The sequence below is a fragment of the Zootoca vivipara genome, chromosome 1 (genome assembly GCF_965207765.1).
Source record: "Zootoca vivipara chromosome 1, rZooViv2.hap1.1, whole genome shotgun sequence".
NCBI classification, from domain to species: Eukaryota; Metazoa; Chordata; class Lepidosauria; order Squamata; family Lacertidae; genus Zootoca; species Zootoca vivipara.
In genome coordinates this window covers 55,501,756-55,526,739 of record NC_142582.1, presented here as the reverse complement: position 1 = coordinate 55,526,739, position 24,984 = coordinate 55,501,756, and the positions used below count along the sequence as shown (strand labels likewise).

Genomic DNA, 24,984 nt, shown 5'->3' with positions numbered 1-24,984 from the left:
TATAACCAAAGGGCAGCACAGCAAACAGAAACAAATAAGTAATCCAGCAAATACAGGAGAATGACTTCCTGCCTCCTAAAAATCCGAATGATAAAAATCTGAATCTCCATGCAAAAAGGTTCTTCTTCAGCAAGCAGGTAAATTCATTTAAGAAATTTTATGATACTGAGCGCCAAACACACACAAAAAGCTGTTTTGTGACTAGTCTGGTATATTATAAATGAGAGGTGCAGGGAAGCGGATGCTCCATATGTTCTCTATATTTCATGATATATATTTCCAGGCTCACATCAGGCACAATAATCTTGTTGGGACATTCGGCACGTTGAAAGGAGAGCCTTCAAATGCATTTTCCTTTACATATGCAGAAGTATGCCTGTTCTTCAGGCTTCTCATAGTACCACTGTTATTGTGTGGAGGCGGGACAAAGGGATATTTAAATAACTAGCTGGCCAAGTTCTTTAAAGTCTCAGGGTGCTGTTCTACTAGCACGTCCTGTCAACAAGGATTTCTGCTTCTGCAAGGGGACATTTCCCCACCCAACTCTGTGTACCCTGCAGCCTTCCCAAAACTGGTCATAGAACAGATTTAGGGACGTACAAAGGGAAGAAAGGGAGAGAATGTTCCCTTGCCCAAGCAAAAATCCTTGCCCTGGCAGAACATCCACCTTAGAGTTATGTCGGTTTCCACGCTCAGCAGGCACACATTCAAAGCAGAATGGCTCCCAAATCAGTCCTGATTCAGGGACCCTCCTTGCTGGGAGAACTAGAAGGTTTCTCTCCTGTTTTGTCTCTCCACAGGGAGAAGTCAGGCTTTCCCTTATCAGAAGGCAGTTTTCTCCCCCACAGCAAGATAGCATGGCACCCTCGCTCCATGGGAATGTCAAAGGGCATCAACACATTGTAGAAATATATGCTCTATGGTCTTGAAAGTAGCAATAACATGACCTCAGATTACACCAGTCCATGGAGTTAAAAATAAAGAGGTTATATATCCATGCAGTTAAAAGCATTAATGGGGCAGTAGAGTCAGAATTGCTGAGTTACGAGAATAAGCCTGGCTTAATTTAACAAGAACCGTTGCTCAAACACACAAGGACAAAACCTATTCGCCATTATTTACCAACAGCTTTTCTGTTTCATTTCATCACTTATTCATACAGAAATATCATCACTAAAGGTAGTTAGAAATGAGTTGAGAATATATACATTCTGAAAAGACTGGTGTTGCTGTTCAGTGTGGCCAGCAGTCAGCCAGGTTCTCTCACCAACTTTGAGTACAAATATAGACCTATTTTGAGGGGTGAGCCCACCATGGATCTCCACCTACCCCTTTTAGGGAAGGAATGCAACTTTCCTCAGAGAACTGAGGTCAGGAGCAACCAGTTTTCCCCATTTATAGTGGAGTCCATCTGCACAGGGTGCTGGCTGGCTGGCTCAGGAGCCAATCACAAAGTCACTGCCCACACACCAGAGCAATTATTCATTTTTTAAATCAATCAATCAATCAATTTTTTAATTTTTTTAAAAAAGCCACTGAATTATCAGATAAAAGAAGCCACCCCCTGAAGCCACCTCCTGAATTATTGTTTTTTAAAGCCGCTACTGAAACCCTTTCTGGATTGGCGTTGGATTCAGAGATAGCTACATGCGTCACTGGAGAAGTGAAGGAGGCCTACAGAGCAGAGGTCGAATCACCCCACTACCTCCTGTAGGCACCCAAGCTTCAGATTTGTCTAGTGAAGGCATCATAGTGAACTACCACTGGAAAGACACAAAGAATGCTGGTGAAAAGTACAACACCAAACAAAGACAGAATTACAGGACTCAGCTGGAATGGAGGCTTATTTATGGCCTGTCTCCCAGCTTTTATATGTTTGAAATATAAACATGTTTCCAAAATGAGTTATGAAGTACCTGTTTCATTTCAAAGCCTTCTTGTGCAGAAGACATTTCAGTGACTTTGGGGGAAATTACTGTTTTCAATAATACGTACAAATCACATCACATGTGGGGGGTTCAAGTCAAGACCACAGCAAACTCTCTTTGCTGGGCTTTTATTGATTTCATGCAGAAAGGGTGGCATGGATTTTACATATCTAGGAACAGGCTGTAGAGCATTCACGAAAGTCCTTGACTCAAGTTCACATCCCTCCTTAGTACAACAAAACAGAAGTTTACTTAACTTTGAATCCCAGTTTAAAGTTAAGCATGTAGGGCTCTGGTTTGTCAGAGTATAGGGGTAGCTTTTTTAATTAGCTCTCCTTTGTATCTCAGCTAAAACCAGGATCAAACTGCTCTTGAACCTACAAGTTATAGTAAAATGGAATGGAACATCACACAAACACAAAATTATCTTATAGAACTCAGTACTACAAGTTGTGTTGACGGCCACCATTGGTCAATGAACTAGACTACAAACTAATATAATTTTCATTTTTGAAAAGTGTCAGGCTTTGCATTTTGCTTTGGTGAAACTACAGAAGCCAATATCAAATGTTTGACATTCACAGGTTAAAAACTGGCTAGGGCAACTGTTGTGGCAGAGTGAATATGCAAGCAAGTTGTGGAAAAGTATGTTCTTGAAAGCCATATCTTATCTTCCACTTGGAAAAGGCTGACTTGGCTTCCAAATACACCTTGAAACAATGGAGGATTTTTTGAAAACCATGAGACCGCAGAGGCAAGGATATATATATTGGCACTCTCTGCATATGCATCAGGACTCACTCAGATCCTGCCCCCTACAACGCCTGAGGTTCTACCTCTTCCCCTCGCCAGGATGATGAGAGCAGGATAAAACCCTTCAGACTCCTTCTTCTGCTGCCTTGGTGGTGAGGGAAAGCAGTTCACTCTGTGGCAAGTAATCTGGCCTCTTCGCTATATTTAAAGAAGGGCCAGGAGGAATTCCAGGGATTTTTGTAGTGAGATAAACAGAACTCTTGACCTCTTCCATGGAGAAAGCAGAAGTAGCTGCTTCCACTATGAACAGGGCTGAGATTTTAAAAGAAGGGGCCAGTGGGGAAACTTCAGAAAATTCCCGTCAACACACCAACATATACTCCACCCAATTCTTCTCCCTCTGCTGCTAATTCTCTGGCGTACGAATCTAAATCTCCTGAGAGGAATCTCATTATGGGATGGCAAATGTAGGTTGTGAAGAAAGTTTCTACCCTCCCACTTCCCTCTCTTAACTTATATAAAGCTTGGAGAAGGACAGAGAAAGGCTGACTTTGCTTAGCAAGGGGGGGACGGGACACATGGCAGACCCAGCCTCCATCATGTATCTAAGATTTCTCTGCCTGACACAGGAAACAGAGGAGAGTCTCCTTGTACCAATCGGAGCTAGGAAAAAGGTGGAAGGAGGCTCAGAGCGTACTTACCGTCTAATAGCAAGCTCATGGCAATTTCCTTGCTTTGGTCTTCATTACTGGAATAGGCTTGTTTTTACATAATTCTCCGGAAGTCAACATCTGACAGTACCGCCATCCACAAAACAAGGCTCAAACACTCCATTTTCACTCCTTCACTAGGCAGAAGTCAACAGTTTCCCCATTTTCCTCTTTCAAAAGGTAGATTTACATCTTTCTCTCCCCACACACCTCTTTGTGCTCCTGCTCCTCCCCTCCTCCCCCACTCTTTCCAAAGGGGAGCAGGAAAACAATAGGCGTAAGTCTAGGAATATTTACTAACTGATAATCTCTTCACGTATTGCAGCAGTCTGTTTTTCCCCTGTCCGATAAAGATTTCAGAGCCAACCACTTTTGCCAACCAAAGAAGGGGGGGACGCCGGTGTGTTTGGGCTTGAATCTGAGCACTTACCATTCACCTGCTGGGGGGAGTATGCCTCTGATCCAGAGTCCGGGGGAGAGTCAGGTAAAGTGCTGAAGAGCAATTGAGAGAAAAAATAGAGGGAAAGGTCAAACAAGCGTCTTGAGAAATTGATAAGGTGAAAGAATGCAAAATATCCTTCAAACCTTGGGGAGAAGCAACAACGCCACGGATAACCCCACTGCCTGCAGCACCCTCAGCTGGTGGAGATTAACAATGGACTTGACATGCATTTTTCTGGAATTGTTCGCCACTACAAATCCTCCTGAGACTGAGTCAGTCAATGTGACCTCCTACAGACAGGTCTTCCTTAGGGTTGCCAGACTTAATAGTGGACAGGACTTCTGTCCCTTTAATGCTCTCTTTTGAGTCTGGAAACCTTAAAGAGAAACCAGCAGGCCCTTTGTTTTAATTTCCAATCAAAGGGTCTGCTGGCTTCTCTTTAAGGTTTCCAGACTCAAAAGAGAGCAGGGCAATTAAAGGCACAGAAGTCCTGTCCACTATTGAGTTTGGCAACCCTAGCCTTCCTGCACAAATTCTCCCTCCAGCGAAAGCCCCAACCACTGGCCACTCCCCGAAGTGCCAGGAAGCCCCCCACGTCTAATGCCCTTAACTACTCACTACAGCACCTCCCGATTAAAGAGTTTGGGACTGTTTAAGCTCGTATTATTTCACACCCAGCCTATGCTATTCCCACAGTGAGCCCTTTGATTTTATTCATAGGCATCTAATTTCATGGCCATTTTGTTGATCTCCTAATAAGACTCCTCTCTTCGCTCAGCAGCTCTTGCTCAGCTAAAAGAAGCCAAAACAGAAATATATCTGTTCCCCAGAAAAAGATGATTAACAGATACAGAGGAGGCTTTGGGGGAGTCTGGCTCTGTTCCAAAAACTGACCCATCTGAAGAAAAAGCCATGAGCCTAAGGGCCAGGTTATCCCATCATCAAGTATACCTGAGGCTACATGCGGAGCCACTTGACTGAAATTGACAAAGCTAGCCAGAAGCAGGCAAGAGAAAAGGTAAACCAAAACATTCTATTTAACGACAAGAAAGAATTCGGTTCTTTTTGTTGTTGCTGCTGGTTAGCTTTCTGTCAGAGAATAAGGCACTTTTTATTAATATCTGACACATTTCAGCAAAAACAGGCATTCCTCAGGTACTTTTCTACAAGAAATAGGACAACAATGAATAAACTATACTTAATGCGTTGGGAATTGATTAAGAAGTGCAATAATCCTCAAGATACTGAAATTAGTTCTCCTTTTTAGTCTTTTACATTGGATGAGTCCCATTTTGCTAACTTCCTGTGTAGCATGTAGTATAAACACCAACAATTGGGAAACACTTGCCTGAGAGTGCTCCAATCGGAGAACAGCCTTTACCAAAGGTCTCATGGGCTTTGAAGACACTCAAACTCAGGATGCAAGGGAGAAACATGCTAAGAGGAAGGCATGCTTGGCAAATCCACACCATGATCAACTCCCGCCCAGAAACCAATGTCCCCACTGTGGAAGGACATGTGGATCCAGAATTGGCCTCCACAGTCACTTACGGACACATTGTTAAAACCGTGTTTATGGAAGACAATCTTACTCGGCTACGAGTGATCGCCAAAGAAGAAGAAGAAGAAGACTTACAGAGCGCCATTAATACACACAGTGCTTTGCTGATTAACAAACAAGTAACAAATCTCTGGGGTCTTTAGGTACTTAGCTCAAACTGGGTTTTTCTTTGGTATGTTTCCAACAGAGGATTCAAAATGAGAGTGAGTCGACATTAGAACAACTAGCATCCACTCTTCAGCCCCCAACTCCATGCCCTTCAAAATTAAGAACTACAGTGCACTTCTTCTTTTTTTCAAATAAATTCCATCCCTAGCACCTGCAACTACAAGAAGAGAGCCTTGAAAACTTCCCTACAGGTTCATAAACTGAGATCCAGTCTCCAAACACACCTACCAGTAGCTGACGGAGACTGCAATCGTGCTGACTGGCAAGGTCAAGTAAACACAAAAGCCAGTAAGATGAGACTGAAATGGGGAAGGGGCGGAGGAATGGATGTTGAAGTCTAATGAAACCAAGTGAGTTAATGGAAAGTCACTTCAGGACAACACTGACATCCTCACCTGGGCTATTAATCAGGCTACTTCTGCAAAGACTAGCTCATGACAGACCTTTCCAATGCTACTCAGATTATTAAACTCGCACAAGTAGCAATGTCTAAATTGTCAGTTGGTAGCCTCAGCTATTAAGCTGGTTTGTTCCTGTTAAAGAAGTGTTAGTATCGCTGCAGTCCACATAAAGTGCATGCTTTGTTGGCAACATGAGTAAAGAGGGCAAGGGATAAATAGACTGTGGAGAATGCATTACCCTGTTAGCCAAGAGTTGCTTTCAGTTATACATTTCCCTGCTTGCTTTTTGAAAAAGTGAAAGAAAGCAGTCAGGAAATGTATGGAGACCTCAGTTGGCCTATTGCTGCTGGCATGATGCAGCAAGAGTGTCAAAAAATAACAGAAGAGGATGAGACAGGAAATCTAGTTCCAAGCCCTATAGTGCTAGATACATAGTGGTGGGCTTTAAAAAATGAGGGTGAAGTGATGACAGATATCTATCTATCATCTATCTATCTATCTATCTATCTATCTATCTATCTATCTATCTATCTATCTCATAGCTGCCAAGTTTTCGCTTTTCTCGCGAGGAAGCCTATTCAGCATAAGGGAAAATCCCTGTAAAAAAGGGATAACTTGGCAGCTATGATCTATCTATCTATCTATCTGGAGAGAAGTATATCGTTTTTTTTAAAAGCTACTCTGAGTTGACTAGAGAGGAACAAAATCTTAACAACGAGAAGCTTCCGATTGTCAAGAGAAGAAATAACCAGGGCATCAATAAGCTTTTTTTTTAAGCACTAGGAACAGAAGAACTGTTCTTGGCAGTTTCAGAAAAAAGAATTAGCAACAGGCTGGATGAAGATGGAAAAGAAATGGAGGAGTATGGCTCCGAGTGTACACACCTAGTAGAAAGGGGAATAGAAGTCAAAAATAAGAAAGAAGGATATGAAAGCCTTCAAAGCCTGCAATAGTAATGAACTGGTACACTGTCAGTAATAAATGAGAATAAATGAAAATTGATTTGGTGCAAAAAGGAACAAAATATGGGTAAAAAAAAACAGAACTAAACCTTTAGTAGTATAATTAAACCCATTGCATTTCTGATGTGGGACCAGTAAAAAATAATCAGACTTTCAGCAAGGCTGTTAAAATAAGTGGGTGAGTATGGATATGTGTATTATTCTGAGAGGTCAAGCCTCAACATTTGAGCTAGGAAAATTGTAGTTACACATTTTTACAGACTGTGGACAGCGAGAAGAATGTGGTGCTTGCCCGATGTTGGAATTCCATTAACCCCAGGCAGCATGACCAATGGGCAGGGATAGCAGGAGCTGAAGTCCAGGAAAGGAATAGGAAGAAGATGCACCAGCAAAGAGAGACAAGGGTTGCTGAAGAAATGGGGAGAATTAGATGGCCATGCTGTTGGATTCAAAATGAGAAGTGAGCGTACAGGAATAAATGATCGAGGACAGAAAAATAATTGGAAAACTTGGCAAAAGAAATATTTCAGAAAGTGGAACACTTCACAGGCAAACTGCTGTGTATCCAAATGAGAGGTGGTTTAGGCAAAAATGTATTCCAAAGGGGTTTAGAAACAAAGGGGAGAGAGATGGCTCTGTGCTCCATCACCAGCACACCTAGCAAAGGCAGCCATCCCCCATGACACCAACTGTGCTATTTCTGATGAGAACCCCAACAACAAACTGGAGATGAAGATGATGATCTCAGCAAAAAATATGCCAAGGAACACACTAGTAATCTTCCCAAGGTCCTGCCCATCTTCCTCCAAGCACCAGCTTAGCCCAACTGCACACAATGAGCAGGATGGTTGCCTCTCCTCACTAATTAGTAGCCATGACTAGCAGGGCTATGGAAGCTAGAGGAAGCATACAGCACACCCCTTCTTTGGTTCTCAGAATAGCACGTTATGTCACGAAGCTCCTCTTGCCTCTGTTCCTTACAGCAAAGCTATGGAACCTCAGGTTCAGGAGGCTAAATGTCCTGGCTTCTGAACTGAGCTCTCGGGAGTCTTCCCAGGTCACACAAACACACCCCTCACAGGCCAGATGCTCCTTGGTTCCATTGCTGGGCTGGAATGTGCCCTTGAACTGCGACAGGTCCTTCTTGGCACACAGAGAATATATAGCAACAAATGCTTCTAAAGCAGGATTGGAGACCGGTTGCTAAGCCTTTAGGTATGTGGCCCTGAAAGCGAAATTATGGCTATGGCTCAAACTATGTTTCAGACTGATGGTTTGGCCCCCCTGATTCTGAGGGATAATTTTAAATCTCCATGGGAAGGGGAAGTGGTAGAGAAAGTGCAGAAGTGCGGTCTGTCCTCCCTTTATATTGAGTCCATGACGTATAGCCGCGCTAAAGCGGTGATCGCTCAGAGATTGGGGGATATCGCCAGACAGGAGGACATAGCCTGCGTGAAATCTGGGATGTTTTTAAGGGAGCAGGTGTATCGGGCTGCACCAGCCCGTTACCTGGCGGATATGCACTACGTGGAATACCGCAGACTATTAACTGCGACTAGACTGAATGTCCTTGATTCGGCAGTTTTGAGGGGAAGATTTGGAGGAGTCCTATACGATCAGAGAATGTGCCATTGTGCCTTGGGTGAGGTAGAATCCACAGAACACATTTTACTGAGTTGTCCCTTTTATTTAAGGCAATATCTTATAGCCCCATATTTATCTCCGTTTAGTTCCCGACTAAGAGAACGGCAGGCAGCATATTTGCTAAACAAGCCCACTGGGAAAATAACCTTCTTGGTGGCTAAATTCCTCTTCCTGGTGCTCAAGTGTCGGAAACGTATAATCGAATGCCTTGGTGTGGGTTACCTGTAGGAGGTTCAGTAGCGCGGTCATACCTCATTTATGTATCCCTCTGATGCCTTCAGTTTTATATTTTTATATTTGTACTGAGAAATGTTTTTCTTTCTGACTATCGGTCGAATAAAGTATATTGTATTATTAACTGCAACAGTGTCTCTTGTTTATCTGGAAAGAGGATGAAGGACGGTGCGAAAACCTCTGCCTTTGCATGGTTGGAATGCAACTTACTGTACAAGGGTAAGATTCACATTCATTGCTGTGACAGTTTTTGCACCTGGCCTTGCTCACCACTGGTATGAGGCCCCAGGAATGCTGTCCACAGGGGAATGCGGCCCTTGGGTTCCCCACCTCTGCATCAAGACACAGGTATCTTCTGTGACTCTCACCTCTTTCTCCTGACCCTCACACTTTGTTCCCACCTGACATCAGTTAGCTAGCCTTGGCCTTAATTTTAGGCCAGTGGATTATCTATGGCACAGCCTCATTTGAAATTCTTCCTGTTGTGACCCAGCTCTAGGTTAGATGTGCACTTTCTGGAGGGCAAACTTGACAGATTTATTTGCTCTTTTCAAGGCCCCAGTAGACTTGCATTGAATAACTTTCTCTTCTTGTCTGTCCATTAGATTCTCCTGCCCTGTACCTTTTCAGTTTCCTAGCCAAATATTTACAGAAGTGTTTGCATATATCCTTCGCAGCACAGCCAAGCTGGGCCAATCCACTGAGTGAGCCCACCTGGCAGGGTGCATCTCACAGAGGAGCACTGCTTGTTTTGCAATCTTTGGTCCAGAGAACTGATCAGAAAGCTTGGCAGAAGAAAAAGGATCTTGCATGGGAAGGAAAAAAGGAAATTTTTTCCAAGTAAGATTCAGAACAAAGGGACCCCAATTGCTGTGGTAAAAGGAGGGAGATGAATCAAGGAGTGCTGACTTCTGGATGGGATTCTATTGTAGGCTGGCAATGCTGGATAGTATTGATAAGGACAGGGTAGCTTTTATTTTTATCTTTTTTATATAAAAAAGGGTGAAGGATAGATATAAAAACATATGAATGTAAGTATTACATGGAAAATGTGCTTATTTGTATTTATTTGTTTTATATGTTAATCCTTCATTCCCCACCAATTTCTATTTCTGTTGAAAAAGTGCTTCGGTACAATGTTCACGAGTTCTTCCTCTGAGACCAGTAAGGAAAGCATTCCTGCAGAAGTGTGCACAAAGAATTCAAGAGAGGGAACATCAGAGGTGCCATTCCTAGCAGACTGTGAAAATACATTTTCGATTGCTAGGCTGAAAAACAAAGCAGCACATTATCATTTGATGCCGTTGGTCTAAAGCTTTGAAACAAATGAAGAAACAAACTAGATGCTTCCCCAAGGTTCTCAGCATGTAATACCTTTAGCTAATGTTCGGGGATCTTCACTGGGATTCCAGAGTAAAGATTTAATTCTACATTAACCTGTGCCTGAAGTGGATAACAAAAACTCTGATTCTATTCCTGCATCTCCCCACAGGTAGTATACAGCAAAAAACAAAAACAAAAGAACCCCCACACCCTTATTGGAATGACGGTGGTTGCAAGTGTATTGGAACCATTCAGAAGTGGAAGGCTGCATGCAGACCAATAATTTGCTTCGTTGATGGCATCACAACATCAGATCATCCTCTGTGATCCTCCACATTCTACTAGCTTATGAAGAACCAGTCTCTGGGCTGAAGGCACAGGCTGCTAGTTTTTCAGAGATATCTTAACATTAGATATTTGATGCACTCAGCATATTCTTTGGCCCCAAATACAGCAGCAAGTGTAACTTCAACTGGTGAGAAAACAAGACCTGCCTGTGAAATGAGGACCCCTAAATCGGTTTTTCATTCATCCCCAAAGTGCTGTACAAGTACATAAATATCAAATCCATAGAACACTCTCTCGCAACTCTGGGATTGACATTCATACCTATAGGACATGCACCAAAAAAATGGACATGTACTTCAAATCTGCTTGTGAAGTTCAGGCTGACTTACCTTCCCCTAGCCCCCTGCTTCCCATTTACGGCCCATCTAGTCCTTAGTCATCATGTGAAGTTCCCACCCCCACCAGCCCAACTGATCTTCTGCTTCCCTCACAACAACTGCAGTGGCTGTCAATAGTCTGTAACTGGCCCTTCCTCCTCAGCGAGTCAAAAGGTTCATGAGCATGGTGTACTAACGGAACGTCTGAGAAGCTCACAGGCCACAGTGAGCCAGGACATAACTGACTGGGCATGCATATGTAAGACAGCTTTAGCAAGAAATCCAGATTTCTGTCCACCAAAGCTCAGTTCCTCCCCCATCATTATCTATTTCCTGTTTGCCTCAGTAAGTCCTTTCCACAAAAGCATCACTTTCACAAACTCTCATAGCAATGAGCTCCTGCCACCATTCCATTCTTCTTGATCCAATGAATGTCCTTCTCCCATTCAGTCATGATTCACCTTGGCAGAACAGAGGAAAAATGTCATCTCCCTAACTGATCTTTATCATTTTCCTCTGAAAGGGTATAGGTAAAGGTAAAGGGACCCCTGACCGTTCGGTCCAGTCGTGACCGACTCTGGGGTTGCGGCGCTCATCTCGCGTTATTGGCCAAGGGAGCCGGCGTACAGATTCCAGGTCATGTGGCTAGCATGACAAAACCGCTTCTGGCGAACCAGAGCAGCACACAGAAACGGCGTTTACCTTCCCACTGTAGCGGTACCTATTTATCTACTTGCACTTTGACGTGCTTTCGAACTGCTAGGTTGGCAGGAGCAGGGACCGAGCAACAGGAGCTCACCCCGTCGCGGGGATTCGAACCGCCGACCTTCTGATCAGCAAGCCCTAGGCTCTGTGGTTTAACCCACAGCGCCACCCGCGCCCCCTGAAAAGGTATATCCAGTGTCAATTGTAAGGAAGTGGAAATTTGGTTTAGACTCCATGCTCTTCAAGCCTAATAAAAAGGATATCTAGGGCACTCCCTGGGACCACTTTTTTGGTGCCATAAAAGAGAGTTTTGGTCAGACATCCCTTTGGAATAATTTCTTGACAGGTACATATTTTTCCCTGGAAAGATAGTAAGGGTACATTCAATACTGCAACCTGTTCATTTCCCCTAAAAATGCTTAAAATTCACATCCTGCAACTTCTAAGCCTTCCTATTTCCACCTGCAGGCTGCACAGACAACTGGCTTTCTTTGTAACCATTGTAAATATCCATGAAGTGTCCAATTAAGTTCCATCGGTGAAAACCATAACAATAATATGAATACCACCGTACTTAACTCTATATAAATTATCTGTTGGTGTTTCAAATCTAAAATGTGGTTTTAGCTTTCTAATTTTTACCATTCATGTGCCAACATTTCAGCTCATTCCCCTCCTCCCAAAGTCACTCAAGTCCTGGCTCTTTTAGTAGATCATTCCGTGAGCCTAGGAGGTTTTGCCAGCTCCCCTCCAGAAACCCAGTTCTTATTGACAAAGGTTTCTTTCTTAGAATACACCATTGTTCTTCGACTTATTAGACTGCCGTGGACATAGTGTCATAAGAGAGTTAGCAGAATCGTTCAGATACAACTTACCACTCTCTAGCCCTAGAACTGCACCCTCCCACCACCCCATCACCTCCTCCTCCTCCTCCTTTACTCATCACTTACCCAGGTGCGTAGGAGGCCTTCAGCTCTGATTTGATTGGAGGGCCAATGTTGGTCAGGCAGTGGCTGGTGAGGTACCCCTTGGGCATCACCATGCCATTGTTGTTATTGCAGTTGAGGTGGGTACTGTAGCTGGGTCCACATGGGGTGGGCAATGGGGGGCCATGCCGGATTGGAACTTGGCTGCCAGGGGGGCCATGGTGGAGACCGTGCCGGGTGGGGACTTGGGTGCTTGGAAGGCCATGATGGAGGGGGCCACTAGACGCAGCATTGGAAACATGGCCAGCATTGGAGACAGATACACCGACACTGACAGAGCTGGAAGGTTGGGCATGAGGGTAGCCAGCAGAGGCTGGGATTTCAGAGATGGAGTCCAAATCGGAACTGTAGGAGAGAAGTTAAAACAACCTGAGTAACATGTGCATACAGTGGGACCTCGACTTACGAGCTATTTGACACCCGACGTTTTCGACTTACGAGCGGGAAAAGTGGCCGTGTGCTTACGATTTTCTCGACATCCGAACGGAAAACCAGTTCGCGGCTAGATGTGGTTTCCTCGACTTACGAGTTTTTAGATGCGGTTTCCTCGACTTACAAATTTTCCCATTTCCAATGCATTCCTATGGGAAACTCGACTTATGAAGTTTTCGACCTAAGAGTGTGCATTTGGAACGGATTAAATTCGTAAGTCGAGGTCCCACTGTATTGCCCTTTTCAATCCACAGCCCTGATGCGCCAACCGGGGTGACTCAATAGCTATACACTGAATGATGTTGGCTCATTACATCATTAATTATCCACTGAAAGAACAAAAAAACCCACCATAGAATGTCTGAAAACATATAATGCCATCTGATCCATGATATGGAATAGAAATAGAAATGTGACGGCTAACTTGAAAGTGGAGATTACAACCACATTGATGACATCCTGTTGGTGCAAGTGTGTGTGGCAACAGGCATCAGCACTGTTCTCTGGCATTTGTTCCACAATGAGATCAAGAAAGAATCATACACAAGCCTTGGACATTCTTTTGAAAATCTCCTTCCAAATACTCACCAAGCTTATACTTGGTCAACAAGATGTGATCTTCTGGCTGCTTGTGGCTCTATGCCACTAAGTGCCGTCCAATGCAGCACACAGAAGACGTATAACCAATGCAGCACCTCTTAGCCCAAAATGTAAGCTCCTGTCGGGTTCTCTCTTGCGTGACAGTCAGACTTAAACCCCCTACAACCTTCTACTTATACTAAATTTATCCATTTCCTTTTCCTTTTGACTGTTTCCTATATAGCAAAGTCTGGTAATAGCAACCCCAAAGATATTCCTTTGGATAACACACAACTGAGCTCAGGTGTCTGGAATCAAAAACTTAACCAATGGCTCCCAAGAAAAGAAGAATCAAAAGAAAGATTTAGGAAGAACTGTGCATGTGGTAGGGATAGGCAGCTGAGTACAGTTGTGTGGAAGACAGATAGCAAAGGAAATATGATCACACCATGCAGCCACCATGGACACCCTCACGGCATTGTGCAACCATCACTGCTTATTAGGAACATAGGTGCAAAAGAACACACTTACATATCTGGCGAGTCTTCCTTGCCGATATATTCTTCCAGGATGCTGGTGTCAATGTTTGATGGTTCCAGTGCTCCATTAATATCATGACCTGAAGCAAAAACAGGTTGCACAGGGAATGCTATTAGCAAAATTCAGACAAAGTGCCACTGTTCCCTCAGGGCCAGACAGAGCTCTGATGATGGAAATTCCCCAGAACAAAAACGCTGGTTTAAGTCAAGGAACTGAATTGGCTTTAAAATGGATATTTGAAGGAGGAAGTGGCATCAGATTCAGATCTGAAGAATGGGGCATTGTTCCAGAAACATCAGCTGGAGGCCAAGAGATGGACAACGGAAGAATAGACACCAGAAGTAGAGGGCACAAAAGATGGATGGAGGAACCATTTTATTCACAAGGGCTCAGAAATGGCTACAGGATTTGAGTCAAATTACAAGAACAATTGTCTAGGAAGGGGATAATCAAAAAACGTGTTATTTTTGAATTTTTATAGTATTTCAGAATCACCTATATCATAGAAGACATTTTAGTTGTTACTTTAATTAACGAACAGCAGTAATGATTTAGACAAGAGTGACCTTTTCTGGGTGTAAGACTTTACAAACAGACCTGGCTGAGACCCAATCTAGGGTCTCGCCTTTCTTCCTCCAATATGGCTGTATCCTCAGTTTGGTGTTAAACATAGTGGACAAACTATGGTTAGTCTTAGCTGTAGTTTACTGAAGCAAGGCAACTTCAAACCTTGGTTTATGAAGCTGTCCTGTTTCTATGAAACATACCGTAATTAAGATTAATCACAATTTAGGGCTCAGATATTATGTTAAACCATGGATATCTAGAAATGAATGGAAGCAAAAGCTTTTGAACTTGTCCTTGTGATTGTGCAGAGGAAAGGAGCCCAAGTCCAAAACTCATGCACAGAACAATAAAGAGTAATTTCTTGTTATGCCTGAACCACAAAAGTGTAAAACCACAACTTGGGTAAATATACATAACCAAAAGAACAACCCCAGTGGGGGGGGGGGCAGTAAATGAATGAATAGGCATAGACCATAACAACTGGCTTGTCCATATAAAAAGTCGCAAACTGTTAGGATTACTTAGTTGCCATTTAGTCCTGGTTAAAAATGGTTTCTTCCTAGAGATGAATAGTCTTAATAAGAACCATCGCATTTACTGAGGAGAGAGAAAAATATTCCAGTTGCACTTATTGCCTGTGACCCTGAGGACCAAACTAGACAAGACTATGGATATCCTTGATCAAATCTCCCATCTCTTTTGCAATTTTTGAAAATAGCAAGGGGTCAATTGGTGCTGGGAAAGGGGGGTTAACTGTCCCCTCAATCTTCCTAATGAAAACTGCCCTCCTCCCTAGCTGCTATTTGCTTTATGAGGGGAAATGTTTGTGTGCCTGCTGTGCAATTACCAACCTGTGTCTGGTTTGCCTGTGGGAGGCAGCATTCAGGCAGCTCACTACACCATTCCCATGCCCCAGCTGGGTTAAAATGCTAATACAAAAGCCTTGGTCCTACCAGTTTTTCATCTACAGAACACAGTATTTCCCATCACCATCACTTTTCTTGCTGTGCCTCTTTGGAACAGACTATCAGCTCTTCCCCATTACTCCACTACCATATCCCTTTTCATGCCTCAGCTGAAAACCCATCATACCCCACCACAAGAATTCTGGGAACTGTAGTTTACCCTCATAGAGCTACAATTCCCAGGCCCCTTACAGCTTCCAGGATTCTTTTGAGTGGGGTGATATAAGCTTTAAATGTATGGTGTATCCTGTCTTGTTTAGAGAATGACTGGACTTTCTTTTCCTTTCTTCCAGGAAGTTCCCTCTTTCTCTTCTCTTGCACTGAAAAATGGATTGGGTTTGCTGATAAAAATAAACCTCCCGCTTTATCTGTTTCTCCAGGAGTCTGAAGCTTTGTGCACAATTCCTAAGTGCCAAAGAAGGCATTATCAAGAAAAAGGGAGGGAGTCCTTCGCCCACAGCTCAGATAATGAAGAGACAACCTTTTCCTGAATGGCTCAATCACATTAGATTAGAATGAGATGTCCCTCGCTCACCAGACAAGCACACAGAGAGTCAAAGGAATCTCTCACTCCCCACCCCTTAACAGCATTCTGGGTAAAGGTTAGTCAACCAACCAACCAAAAAGAAAAAGGGGGAAAGGAGGGGAGAAAAACAGGGGGCTTCAACCTATCAGAATTTTACCCTACGAAAATCCCTTTCACACCAAGACAAGCAAATCAGCAGAAATAAATCCAGTGAGGAATTTTGCCAAAAGGGTTGGTGGGTGGGTGGGTGGAAGGGGGGAGAAAAATTAGAGGCACTATTTCCCTTGGTCATACAAACAGAGAAAAGGTAGGCCAGAGACACAATTTCATAATAAAGCATACAACCTTTGATTTGCCATACCAGGGAGAAATCACTTGAGATAGTCTACTTCTGTACAGCACTCTTGTCAATGCCAATTGTATCAGCAACAGTTCATCATTTTCTATAAGTTCAAAAAATACCATATTTTTCCGTCCGTCTATAAGACGCCCCCATGTATATATAAGACACCTCCTATTTTGGGGGTCTCAGATTTAAGAAAATGGGGGGAGATGGTCCAGAGTATAAGACGCCCTCTGATTTCTGAAATTATTTTTTAAGGGGAAAAAACCTATTCTTACACACGGAAAAATATGGTATATCTCTCCCCTTCCACTTATCCCATTTAGTACAGTTGGGATTCTTGGGTGAAGACCAACTGGTCCTTAGGAGTTACAGCGCAAGCCTATCAGGGTCCCCAGACTCAGAGCTTTCATTTAGAAAAAGGAGCACGTCTCCAGCCCTTCTAGAGAGAAGGCCATAAATGCTCAATTAATAGCAAATGGAAACCGAATAGTTCGTAAACAGGGCTGTTCTTAAACCGAGGTACCACTGTACCAGCAAAACTGCTGGACCCCCGAAAATGACTAAAATCCAGCTTGTAATGAACTAAAGAAACTGCCAACTCACAAGATGGTTGTGATACTATGTATTTGTTGGAATAATGTTCACCAAAAATAGCCATGCTTAAATTTGGGGAAAATAAATGATGAAATCATTTGATTAGGGGACTAGAATAATATGGCATTGTATTTGCTTTTTAAAAGTTTTCATTACATATGAAAAAAACTGCAGCAAGTAACAGCTCTATGGGCTGGGATATTTTAAAAAATAAAGTTTCCTTTATTTATATTCTTAGTTACATGTTTATGAAGTGCATAAATATTATAGTAGGCACCAAATCATACAAATCTGAAGTATCATAACATACAGCATACTGTTGCTATTTATGCATGTCTTCAGTGTGTAGGATGCTGTGACACAGTTCTATGGGGTAAATAGACAGGTCCCCGTCCCAAAATGAGTTGGATCTAAAAGGACAAAGTAAGTCTTTTTAAGTAAACCATTAAATAATCAGAAAGAGCACGAGTCTGAAATGTTTTAAGTTGGGGCGGTAAAGAGAAAGCCCTTATCTGCCAGTCATCAACAGTGTTCTTCCAGGAAACTTTTTTTTAGCTGAGCAGTTACATCTGACCCGGGGGTCAATTTAGTGTTTAATAAAGATGTTTGTACATTAACCTCAATGGAGGAAAAGCTGCAGAAAAATGTGAGCAGAACTAAACCCAATGGGTGGAATTCAACATCACGTTTTCATGACGTCTCATCTGCACAAGCATATCAGCTTGCCAGATGGAACAATTTCCTCCCTCCCCTCACCCCTTCTAGGGGCTCCTCTGAACCCCTTAGGCCAATTTTGGGGGTCATGAGGGGAGGAGAAGGGAAAGCCCTATAGTGCAAGAAGAAGCCCTTGTGCAGGGCTTCCACTGAAGGGGTTTGCTATGTGAATCTTGCCCAAAGGGACATAAGGTAAAGGTAAAGGGACCCCTGACCATTAGGTCCAGTCGTGACCGACTCTGGGGTTGCGCGCTCATCTCGCATTATTGGCCGAGGGAGCCAGCATATAGCTTCCAGGTCATGTGGCCAGCATGACAAAGCCACTTCTGGCAAACCAGAGCAGCACATGGAAACGCCATTTACCTTCCCCGCTGTAGCGGTTCCTATTTATCTACTTGCACTTTGACGTGCTTTCGAACTGCTAGGTTGGCAGGAGCTGGGACCAAGCAACGGGAGCTCACCCCGTCACAGGGATTCGAACAGCCGACCTTCTGATCAGCAAGCCCTAGGCTCAGTGGTTTAACCATCAGAGCCACCTGGGTCCCATCCAAAGGGACATAGTATTCCCTAATTATGCAATTCTTACATCCATGTAGTGCTGTATTTAGAGTGTTGGAATGCTCGGCCATGAAACTCGCTGTGTGACTTCGGGCCAGTAGCAAGTCTCTCAGCCTAACCTGCCTCACAAGGTTGTTGCAAGGATAAAATGCGGAAGGAGAGAACCATGCACACCTTACCTTGAGCTCCTTGGGGGAGGAGGGAAGGTGGGATATAAACGTAACAAATAAATAAATTTATACAGCAATAATGGAGCCTTGTTTTGTGATGCTACGGTTGGAAACAAAAATGGCTGACTAAATTCAGCACACACACACTTTTTAAAAATGTGTTGATATGAACAGAAAGCTTATGAAAGGTTCAGCCAGAAAAATCATTTGTAGGGGCAGGGGGAATGATATGATTACAATACATATCCTTAGAAGAAATAGTTGTGTGTGCATCGGGAGAGATCCTGATGTTGGCTGCTGCTCCCTCAAGCCGTTCATGTCAGACATGACTGTTCCTTTCTGGCTTTGGTGGCAGGTCAGCTCCTACCTTCTGGCCACCTTGCCTTGAAGGTCACTTTCATGAACACTTAATGGAGATCCAAGCAAAGGTGAGATAAGCAACCAGACGGGGAAGGTGTGTCAACTGGATAGCTTAGGGGAGTTACAACAGAACTGATAAGCAACCCTAAAAAAGAGCCCGGACTCCTGTTAAGTGATTGCTAGTGAGTTGATGAGGGGACTGTTGCTCTTTTCTTGCTAAAAATAAGCAAATCCTCCACAGGGCTTTTCTCAGCTTTAGGCTAGAGGCACTTGAGTCAGCTACCCTAGCTTCAGTGACATGCCAGTTCTGTTGGAGCAGCATGCTCTGTATCCATCCCAGGGTAATTTTTTTAAATACTTGTCTCTTACAAACTTAATGCAACACAAGACAACGGGCGCCCATCTTGTGTTCTTCCCCCTGTACCACCTCAAACAGTGGGAATCGCTTCCCCAAACCTGTTTGTGGTTTGCCTTTTCGCAAGCTCCTTCGTATGTCTGTCCATCCATCTCTTTGGGAGCAAAAAGTATCTCTGGAATGTCTGCAGCCGAGTGCGAGCTCTTAAGAGCATCTTGTTGCTCGAAACTTCTATTCAGTAAAGACTTGTTACCAAAAGCCAGCTTAGGTGATTAATTATAAGCTAATGCTGCTCTTTGGAGTCACGAGCTCCTAACAACATTAAACAATGCCCCTTTGCCCCCTTCCCTTTCTAACGAGAGATTAGAAGGGAGCAGAAAGCTTCAGAGGAACACAAACACACTCGAAACTCCCCAAATGGGAGAGATTCTTTCTTCCCAGTTCCAATAAGACAGGCCTGGAATAGAAAATGCACTCAGTCAGGGCTCATCTTCCCCAAGCAATAACTTCCAAGTGCTAACCCTGTCAGAGCCCTTCGTTATCTATGGTGCGTGGTTCAACCTGCTCTTTACTAGTCTCTTCCTAAGCTCCAGTCCAAAGGCCCACAAGTCTGGCATTTGAACTTTGGTGCCAGGTGAAAATAGGAGTCACTTTATGAGGAAGAAGCAGACTGAGGCAGCAAATTGGAAGAACAACAAGCTTCCTTGTGGCCTGGCAACTGAAAAGCCCTCCTAGGAAATGCCGTAAACCTTCACTTCAAAAGTTACATTTCTTAACATATTATTTTAAGCTGCTTTTCCCCCCAGTGTGCCACACAAACCTATCATTTTATTCCTTTTCACAATTTCAAGGCTGTTCCTCAGTGACAGTTCCAACAATACTATACCTTCTACTGCAGAGCTGCAATGTGCCTTTCAAATATAACATAGTTATTAACAGAAATAATAAACATCCTTCAGAAATGCAGCTTGAATATATTGTTATTTATAGTACTTAATAACTTTCCTTTGTTGTCAATCTTCAGCATTTAACAGGCAGAACAAAACAATTTTGGTAGCATGTACCTTAGGCCTTGCTTTGCACATAATATAATGGTTTGGTATTATGTACACAATCTTCAGGGCCAGCCTGCCTCCCCCTTCATCCTCCATTTTGGTTACAAGCTCAGAAACTATTGCTTCACTTTCAGCTAGATGATGTTACTCAATATGTCCAACCTGGACAAACTGTGATTAGTCTATACCTCAAAGTTTAGGCCCCTAGAAAACAAGCCACTTTCAAACTGTGATTTCTGATACCCATTAAAACGGAATTCTCCTCCAGCTTGTGTCCACCAGTTGGCTTAGACTACAACTCCTATCAGATTCTGCCCAAAAACAGCTGGAGGGCACCAAGGTAGGGAAGACTACCCTAAACAATAAGTAGCACTAACCACAATTCCTGGTTGAGATAAAACGAGTACAGTGGTGCCTCGCTTAATGAATGCCCTGCTTAACTAAATTTCCGCTTAACGAAAGTTTTTTTCTAGCGGAGGTTGCCTCGCTAGACGAATTCGTTTTACGAAAAATTCGTCTAGTGAATCACAGTTTCCCATAGGAATGCATTGAAATTCAATTAATGCGTTCCTATGGGCAAAAAAAATTCAAAAAAATTTCAATGCATTCCTATGGGATTCGCTAGACGAATTTTTCGTTATAGGAAAAGACCCGTGGAACGAATTAAATTCGTCTAGCGAGGCACCACTGTAAGTGAAAGTGAAAGCTTCCAGTCTCCTCTCACTGATGCACCAAAGATAAGATAAGATATCTTTATTGTCATTGTCCCCTTGGGGAACAACGAAATTACTCGGTTGCTACATCCACTCAGATAAAGCATTCTGCATAATCCGAAATTACAAAACCTAATTAAAAACAGTAAATATAATACAAAATAACAAGTAAAATAAGATGACTTCAAAGTCCAGGCTTTCCATTTAAGGCCAAAATCGCACTAGAGAAGAAACTTTTCCTGAGACGGCTCGTTCTTGCCTGCATTGTTCTGTATCTCTGTCCCAATGGCAGGAGCTCAAAGAAATGGTGACCAGGGTGCGTTGGATCTCTTGATATGTCTAGTGCTTTTCTATGGCACCTGGTGGTGTAGATTTGTTCAAAGGGGAAGAGGGGAAGCAGAAAACTGTGAGCCCAAGGTTGACCCATGCTCCTTTCTGTAGCACCAAACTGTGGCTCAGTATTACATTCAGACACAGCTGTTATAAGGGCTATTACAAACCCAGAATTCAAATAAAGATACTGTAGTATTTTATGTAGGGAGCTGAAACACACAAACACATACCATTTTCTGGGGGGCCATACAAAGTTCACTCCATTTACCAGCTGACCTGGCAGTGGCAATAATCATGCTTCTCAGTGCTGCTGGGCTCCATTTTCTCTTTTTATTTCACCCACAACTCACTAGAGGAAGAGCAGGAAGAATAACCCTCACTCTGATTTGGCTTTAGATGGAACCACATATCCAAATATCTGTTTTGAGTGGAATAAGTTCGCATGAGAACATTCAGGTCAGCCTTAAACTTCACCTATCTAACAGGTACATTTGGAAGCTATATCCCAATATTAGGTACAAATTAAGTACAGTATATACAGTACCAGCAGCTGGATTACATAGTGAGAACATGAGTATTTTACCAATATTATTGACTCTGTTTAGTGAGGGGGCTGTGACCTTTCTCTTTTACTGAAAGAGTCCAACCTCAAGACTGGACTGAGATATTCCACCTTGTGTCAAGATGCTCCTGAAGACTATTGCCAATGGCTTAGGCTTCAGTTACTCTAAGTATTGGCTCTTTTCCTACCTCCTTTTACAATCTCAGAGCAGTCTCCTCATATGTCACCTATGTGGCAAACTAAACTAACAATGATATCAAGTGAGGAATTTATTAGTACAGTAGTGGCTCCTAGGCTTTGAAAGCATCTTTCTCCAGAAAGCCAATATAGGCTCTATATTTTCTAGAGGTGCTAAAGACCTTTCCGCTTAGACGAGAGTAGCCAAGGTGAACCACAAATCCTATCAACCCAGTCCACCGGACATGCTAGTTGGGGCAGATGGGAGTTGGAATCCAACAACATCCGGAGGGCACCATGTTGGCTGCCCCTGGTGCAGACAATCATTTAGCAATCAAAGAATGAAGAGAGAGTTCTTTTAATTGTCACATCCTTATCATTTTGAAGTTCTGCATGCCCCATTTGCACGTCCCAATGAGCCAGAGTTTCTGGGTTATTGTGCTTTATTGGGTGCACGCTGCCTCGTGACTCCTGTTTGAATCTCCCCCTGGTTTCCTGTGACAGTCAAACCCACAATGGTGTTTTGTGTTCTCCCACAGAGTCCACAATCCACAATCAAGTCAACAACAAATCATAGCTTCGGGTTGGCTAGCAATTGTGGCTTGTTTGGGAGGACCAAACCAAAACTCCAGATTTGGTTATAATAGAAAGTTAAGCTTAACTGCCATTTCCTGGTTTGCTTCTCCTGCTCATGCCAAAAGTGGAGCAAGGCAGGAGCGATTGTGCAGCAGCTCACCGCTTGATCCCAATAAAGTACCATGAGCCAGAGTTTCTGGCTTATCGTGACATTTGAATGTAGCCAGTGTTTAACAAGCACCAATGTTTCCAAACCACAGTGAAATCCCCTTTTCGGAATTTCTTTACAAAACGTTGAATCAGATAGCAACGAACCAAGCAGCAGAACATCCACACCTACATATTAGCAAGCAAATATGTACAGTCCGCTCTTGCACCATCTTTCAGTCAACTCACATCCGTGGAACCCCAACAGACATATCCAAGTGCATATATAATGCACATCTGGTGGGACTATCGGAGGATTATGAGCTTTCGGAAAGAGGCTTTTTGTTGTCTCAGGCACAGTAAGTCACGTTCTCTCTTTCACTACATCTTTTGGGACTGATGAAAGAGAGAGTAAAACCTACTTGCTGCCAACTACTTGAGAATGTTAATGACAGCTAGAGCAACATTAAAATGGGAAAATAGTTCAGAATCATGTGGAATGCTGCATATATAGGAAAAAATCTAGTTACATATGCATTTTCTTGAAACAACTAGATTACCGGTAAACTTGAGTATCCTTTCATTAGGTATTTAAAAAGATAGGCATGAGGGATCTAAATTATACACAATTGCATTTTTAAACCTCATTCACATCAGTGGATAGAGTGACTATGTGGTTTAATATCTCCCATTAAAATCACTGAGTGTCAGACCACGACCTGGGAGACCAGAGTTCAAATCTCCACTCAGTCATGAATCTCAGGCCTTGGGCCAGTCACTGCCTCTCAGCCTAACCTATCTCACAGCATTGTGGTGGGGATTAACTGAGAAGGTGGGAAACCATGTATACAACCTTGAGGAAAAAGTGGTATATAAATGAAACAAACAAACAATATCAAACATGTTCTCTTTGTTCTTTTCTTCTGAGGAAGAACTCTCATTTCTGTCCCTGTCTGCATTTTTTTTTAAAAATAGATAAAGACTCCAAAAATGTTGGGGGAGAATCTCGTTTAAGTTTAAACATCAGAACTTGTTGCTTGGCAGTTAAACCTTCCTCATAAAGTCAGACGATTCAAACAGATCATAGAATAATTGACTTGTTGAGTTGGAAGGGTCCACAAGGGTCATCTAGTCCAACCCCCTGCAATGCAGGAATCGTTCGCCCAACGTGGGGCTTGAACCCATGACCCTGAGATTAAGAGTCTCATGCTCTACCGAGTTATCCCAGCTGAATCATATTGGAAACAGGGCAAGAACTGACAGTTTGGTGTCCAGTGCTGATTACCCTGAAATCCCAAGTCACAACAGTGTCCTCTTTCTTTAACATCCAATACACCTTTACCCCTCCCTAGAGGTCAAGGGTTTTCATCACCACCATCCAGTGCTTTGCTAAGCTCACAAATATGGTTTGGAAGAGGCAGCTAGTGCAAATGTCACCTCCTCATCTACACTGGCTGCCCATTTGCTTCCACAGCTGACTCAAGGTGCCAGTCAGAACAGTAAGCAAGCCTCAAACAGCAAGGTTGTATGCCAGCTCCTATATATGCAGACTTGCTTTGGATCCTGTTTCTCATGGGAAATAATATCTTTAGGTCTCTGGAGCAAGGGTTTATTGAGCAGGGACGCTGCACCTTTGGAGTTATTTCCCTGGGAAAGCCTACTATCAGGGCCGGCTCTAGGCCCGCTCCTGGTGGCGCGGGGCCCCAGGGCGCCAGGCCACTAGGGGCGCCGCTGCGCCTGCTGAGAGGCATGGCTGAGGCTGCCCCAGGCGCACCTCCGCTGTTCAGCGGCTTCAGGACGCTCTCTGGAGGTGTGCGGGCCTGGGGCCGCCTCCGCCGCGCGCAGGGGCGTCGCAACAGGGGACGGGCAGCGCCCCCTGGCCCAGGGCCGGCCCTACGGCAGGCTGGGTGGTGCCGCCTGCCGCGCTGGGAAATGGGGCGGGGGGGCGCTGGAGGGATCCGGCACGACAGGGCGCTGGCCATGCTTAAGACGGCCCTGCCTACTATGCCACTTACAATCATAGAATCACAGAATTGCAGAGATGGACGGGACCTTGAGGATCATCTACTCCAACCCCCTGCAATGCAGGAAAATGCAGCTGTCCCATACGGGGATCAAACCTGCAACCTTGGCATTATCAGCACCATACTCTAACCAACTGAGCTATCCAGGCTTCATATTACAGTACACATTTCCTAGTAGCCACACTTTTGTTCAACCCGGCATTTGAAAC

General features: G+C 43.6%; 1 protein-coding gene across 4 annotated transcripts in view; it reads right to left on the bottom strand.

The window, feature by feature from the left end:
* The window catches only part of MYRF (myelin regulatory factor), a 96,728-nt gene that overhangs the window by 36,155 nt on the left and 35,589 nt on the right, over positions 1-24,984 (bottom strand). For 3 of the 4 annotated variants that reach the window (XM_088665310.1, XM_035123496.3, XM_035123506.3), the window contains exons 2-4: positions 14,025-14,112; positions 12,447-12,827; positions 3,822-3,883 (exon numbers count right to left, since the gene is read on the bottom strand). In XM_088665310.1, the coding sequence (XP_088521436.1) occupies positions 3,822-3,883; positions 12,447-12,827; positions 14,025-14,112 (531 nt within the window). Of the gene's footprint in view, positions 1-3,382; positions 3,548-3,821; positions 3,884-12,446; positions 12,828-14,024; positions 14,113-24,984 lie in introns of those variants that run through there. The other variant, XM_035123515.3, reaches the window with a different exon arrangement.